This window comes from Carassius carassius, chromosome 30 (assembly GCF_963082965.1).
Source record: "Carassius carassius chromosome 30, fCarCar2.1, whole genome shotgun sequence".
NCBI classification, from domain to species: domain Eukaryota; kingdom Metazoa; phylum Chordata; class Actinopteri; order Cypriniformes; family Cyprinidae; genus Carassius; species Carassius carassius.
The window spans coordinates 28,046,891-28,052,890 of record NC_081784.1 but is presented as its reverse complement, the minus strand read 5'-3'; the positions used below and the strand labels follow the sequence as shown (position 1 = coordinate 28,052,890).

The 6,000-nt window shown below is 39.9% G+C and overlaps 1 protein-coding gene across 1 annotated transcript in view; it reads right to left on the bottom strand.

Moving 5' to 3' along the window:
* Nucleotides 1-834, bottom strand: part of LOC132111214 (orexin receptor type 2-like) — a 64,673-nt gene extending 63,839 nt beyond the window's left edge. Inside the window, exon 1 of the mRNA XM_059518370.1 lies at nucleotides 352-834. Within this exon, the coding sequence (XP_059374353.1) occupies nucleotides 352-607 (256 nt within the window). The 5' untranslated portion in view covers nucleotides 608-834. The remainder of the gene's footprint in view (nucleotides 1-351) is intronic.
* Nucleotides 835-6,000: the final 5,166 nt, after the last annotated feature.

The following is a 6,000-nucleotide window of genomic DNA, read 5'->3' as shown; positions in this document are numbered from 1 at the left end:
GGCATGACATTTTGTCAAAACTGTAGATGCATTCATGGTCCATAATTTGAAAATGCTAATATTCTTTAATCTAAAATTATCAGAAACTGCAAATAATCAAAATATATAAGTGCATCCCAATTAAAATTCATTAGTAGCATTAATGACTTTAAACATCTGAACTAGTGTATAATGGATATCACTGTTTTTTTTTTAAGCAGAGAAGATCAATATTTTTTCTTTAATACTTTATGAATATGATCTCATTTGCTAAACAATGCAGAAAACATAATGGACAAACCTGTGGACTGTAAAAACATTTCAACATTTCAGCATTTCAAGTTACTACTTTTGCGTTTCAAACTTACTTACCGAGGGTGTTTCCGACCAGAGAGACAAGGAAAACCATGATATATCCAGCTATGAGAACCCATTCATATTGTTTAGGATGCAAATATTCCCTCCAGATGTACTTGAGAAGTTCGTCGTCTTCATCAATATGCGAATGGGAGTAAATTTCCGTGGAGTTCGGATGCTGCGCTGATGTTAAACAGTCATTACAAGCTTCATTAGCGGTGATCCCAGACATGTTTCGCGCGGACACGAGCTCTCTCTCCAGCTCCAGCATCGCGGATGACTGACACCGCGCGAGTGAGCGGAGAAAGAGAAGGAGAAGGAGGATAAAACTGTGAGTTGGATTGCGTCGTGACGCGCTGTGGACCTCGCAGCATATATTCAATTAGTTGGCAAGACAGTGAAGCGTTTTGAAGTCAGAGTATGTAGCCTACCTACAGAATCCATCAAGTGCTGCACGGTTCTTTATATCTCATGAGGATACTCGTGTTTATTCAAGTATAGCTGTAAAAGACGCAAGCCCATACACAGTCAAACAATCTAATTTTAGTGCTCTACTAGATCAAATGATGTTAAACATCACTATCCGGACTCGCACTTTCATGCTAGGTTATGAAGAAGGTAAAACGACAGTCATTAATCAAAAACATGATTTCCGTTTTGAAAACTAGATAACTTTCCCCATATATCAATAATAATAAATACAACAATAATAATAACGATAACAATGATAATAATAAATACTGTTTTATTTAAATGGTGTTTTCTCTTGAGACAAGAGTGCTTATGTGCAGAACACAAACTGTCTCAATGCTTTATTGACCGTTTGATGTGTGTATGAATGTATGTTGTACATGACGGAAAATGTTACATATTAAAGCATTCAGGAAAAGCACTGGGAAGACTCACATACGTATAAAGAATTTATTATCATTGGCCTCACAAAGTAAGCCAAACAAAGCCAACAAACAGCTTACAGTATGCCTTGTCATTGTGTGTGTGTGGTATTCCCATGTTAGGTGCCCCTAAAGCCCCCACCAGGATAATAATAGCAGTAAATTTGAAACTTGTGGATGTATTTTTTTTTCTCCCTATTAAAAAAAAAAAATGTGTGTATATAAATATATAACATACAGAATTATATTTTTGCTAATTTTAAAATGCAGAAAGTATTGTGTGAGGGGTAGGTTTAGGATTCAGGTTTGGGAAAGGAAAATTGTCACGCTGTCTGGTCTCTGTTTCCCTGAGTCTCCACTAGTGGTCTCAATTCCCCATATAGGCACCTCACCGTAGGCACTACAATTCCCACAAAGCCTTGTCCCTTCATCACAGTAATTGCACTCCTGTTAATTGCACTCAGGTGTCTTCACTTGATAGTCATTACCCTGCCTATATTAACCGGTCTTTTCTGTTTGTCTTCATGGAGTCCTTTCTTTCCGTCACCCAGTTTCCTCGTCTTCCGAGTTCCTCATCTTCTGAGTTCCTGTTCCTTCCCTGTTTGTTTATTTGTTGGATGGATTTATGGTTTTGACCCCTGCTTGTTGATTTCTCTTTGGATTACCCATTATAACCCATACTACGATTGGATCTCTCGTCTCCTGCGTTTCATTGGGTTTCCGATCGTAACAAAAATACAATTTGTACAGTATAAAGAAACATTACGCCTATGGAATGGATCTATACATCTGTGTGTGTGTGTTTGTTAAAATGAGAAAAGGAGGGAGACTTAGGGTTTAGTTTTCATTTACGTTGGGATTTAGCTGAGATGCAGATTTAAATGTTAATGGATTAAATCCTGTCAGGGAACCATACAAAATCACGTTGAGACATCTTAATGTAGTCACTTCAAAATAACTTAATTTGATTACAGCAAGTAATCATTTAACCATGTAAATCCAATACACTTTGGCATGGATGCCAAACTCAGGGGAAATTTACTCTTTACACTTTGTGAAAATTATATCACGTGGATGTGTAGGTGCGTAGTGTTTCTTTACAAAGCAACATTGCCAATTACCCAGCTGGCATGAGTAATACAGTGCTTTTAGTCATTTTTTGTGGATCAGTGTGAATATTTTGACAACGTTACAATTTATTTGAAAAACTTTTCAAAAATGCTCATTTAAAACTTCCCATTTTTAGAAAATCATTATTGTGTAAATTTACCCTCATTACCTGGAGAGTTAAGCTTCAGACCTGATAAAATGCATCTGATCCAGTTAATCAAGGCCTGGATTATTTGAAATTTCCAGGTATTGGAGCAGGGTGGACACCAGGACCGTTGCCCTCTAGGAGTTTGGCACCCTCTTTCCACTTTGTTTTTGTGGTTTGGAAAGTAAATATTTTGATTAATATTAGATGTAAATGTAAGGTTTAAACCGTAAACCATTAATATAATTTGAGAAAAAATGATGGCTGTAGCAAATGAGATCGATGTGTGTGTTATTCCCTACATATTTATAATATCTTATATTTTCTTGGTCCTCGTGAGGAACACCGCATATAGATAATTTAGAATTATACTTTTATTGATTGATTCATTTATTTTTAATTTGGTATAAAGTGCTGTGATCCTTGCATTGCTTTCTGTAAAGATGTGTTAGAATTTATAAAATATAGGTTGTTAAAGGAGCTGTATAATTAAGGCCCACATAAATTGTAATGTTGGTATGGATTTTTACATAAGGACCTTAATTGGCCCACTACCAGCCATATGAATTGTATAATGTGAATACAAATTGGACTTCACACTACAAAAATTCTTTACATTTACTACATTTACTCATAGGTCTAATAAAAAAAATGTTTCATAGACAGAATTTAAGTAGCCTTAACTACTATATACTTACATTTAAATTAATAATTTGATAGAATGCATTGATTGTGTACATACATGTTTTTACATTGTACTTATATTTGAAAATATCTGCATGTAATTATATCTGTAATTCAATTCTGTAATTGCATTTATAATTACATGGATGACCCATCCCTTACACCTTAACCCACCCTTAAACCTGCCCATACCACCACACCTGTCCCTAACCTTACCCTGTATCACACCTCAATAGCAGCAAAAATGTTTTGCAAATCAATATAAAACAAAAAGTTAATTGTGTTTTTTTTATGTAAGTACATAGTAGTTAGGCCACTAAATATCGTGTGTGTGTGTGTGTATATATATATATATATATATATATAAATATATATATATATATATATATATATATATATATATATATATATATATATACACACAATTATTATATATAATAAATATTGTAATATTAATACATTTAAAAAGAATTAATTTTTGACATTGGCCTCGGCAAACATTGTTACGTAAGTCAGTGAATTTGGTTGGAATACACTGAGGTAATACTGCTGTAGTCCATCAGTGCAAATGCTGAAATGCAAAACATATTAGCTATTACACTATATGGAGTTAATTGATGTTAACTAAAGTTCGGGAGCAGGACCACGCCTCAAACAATCACCTGACTTCCAAAACCTCCATATATACCGGGCCACCTCATACTGCTCTGCTAGTCTCGTTCTCTTGAAGGACAGGTGTACTTGCCTGGTCTTAATGGCGCTCTGTTTGATTCAATGTCACTGACGACACTCGACGATCACCTCTCATCATTCCGATCACAGTCTCTTTCAGAGTGTTTGCGTTCGATTGCGCACATTCTGGGCCACGAGCGCCCACTCACAGGCTCATCTCAGGCGGATTCTGAGCCGTTCCCGGCCTCCTTGCTCTCCGTCAGTGAGATCCGCGGGCCGAGTTCACCATCATCATTTGCGTGTGGACGCAGTAACTAAATCCCCGCTCCCGTCGCGGCCGCTTCTCTCTCGCTCTCATTGCACCTCTTCTAGAATCCAGAGCTGGGAACAACTGAACCACGGGTCGCCTTCAACACGCTCTTAAATCCAAGGTATCCAATTCAATCGTGCAGTAACAAACAGTTATTTCAGCTTTATTTAGTATCAATTAAACTTCTGTCATGACAAACTTTGAGTCCTCAGCACTTCCGGCAACTCCACTCTCCGTCACACGTGACGTCACGAGAATTCTCCTCCACAGCATCAAACCGCAGCGCCCCCTAGCGGCAGCCAAGACGTAATTCCACCTGCACTCATTCTACCTGATCTCTCTTCTCTATGCTCACAGTTCGTTCATAAAACTCTACTCACAAACATCCTTTCATCCCAACATCCATTCCTATACCCTTCTTTTCAGCTGTTTACAGCAATACGGCTCACAGCCCAAAGACACGCAGGCTGGCCAAATTAAACAGTCTAAATTGTTCCCCCTTGACTCGTATGTATTAAAGACCTGCGCACGGATTGATTTTATGTATTAACTGATTTTGCCATGACATAGCCTCATACGCTGGTATGGCTTAATAAGTAAATAGACAACAATCAGCAATACGGCTCCATGTTTTCTAATAATTCTCTACAGCTGCTTCTAAATTACAGATGCCCATTCACTGTCCCTCACGCCATTCAAAACTAAAGGAGTTACACGTCTTGTGTATTCTTTAGTCCTCACTCATGCAGACCAGCCGGTCTCCCTTCAACCTCCAATTCTATTATCTCTAACAAATCTGACATCCACCGTGTCATAATGTTGTTGCTTCTGCTCAAATAGCATTATTAAATCCGCAGGTATCACCACCACCACGGCGGTACCTCAGGTGGATGACCACACAGATAACAACAGCACAACCACTACAGTGCCCAGCAGTCGAGCCTGCAGTTAACAACAGCACCACCAGCAGCGCCTCAGGTGAAATGATCATACAGCTACAGCAACACCGCCGGCAGCGCCTCAGGTGAAACGATCATACAGCTACAACAGCACCGCCGGCAGCGCCTCAGGAGAAATGATCATTCAGCTACAACAGCACCACCAGCAGCGCCTCAGGTGAAATGATCATTCAGCTACAACAGCACCGCCAGCAGCGCCTCAGGTGAAACGATCATACAGCTACAACACCAGCGCCAGCAGCGCCTCAGGTGAAACGATCATTCAGCTACAACAGCACCACCACAGCAGAGCCTCAGGTGAACGATCACACAGTTAACAACTGCACAAGCAAGACCTCAGCGGAAGGGCCTGCAGCCAACTGCACCACCTCAGCAGTGCCTCAAGTGGACGAGCCTGCAACTAACAACAGCACTGTTATCTTATTCAGGCTAGATCAGTCATTGTGAGCGCGCAGTCCTAAGTGCATGTCTAAGACTGCTGACTGTTTCTATAGCAACCAGGAAGCTTCTAATGGCAGCTGCAGTGACGTGCAGCGTTCGGCTCTTTCATTCAGATGGTGGGGCTTCCTTTGATTAAGCGACCTATCGAGCATTGCATGTTCTATAGTGTTTGCTCACACAGACCAGCCGGTCTCCTTCAACCTCTAATTCTATTTCCAAACCTCTTTCCGTTCCCCCCCTGCCTCCCAGCATCTTGCAACACACCCCACTCACAAACACCCTTTCATCCCAACATCCCTTATTCCACCCTTCCTTCAGCCTATTCTACCCTCTATTTACCTCTCAATCGCACTCTCTCCCTACCTTCCCCTACCTCCTCCCCCTCCTATATTCTCTCATCCTTAAACACCCCCCCCCCCACTCACAAACATCCTTTCATCCCAACATCCC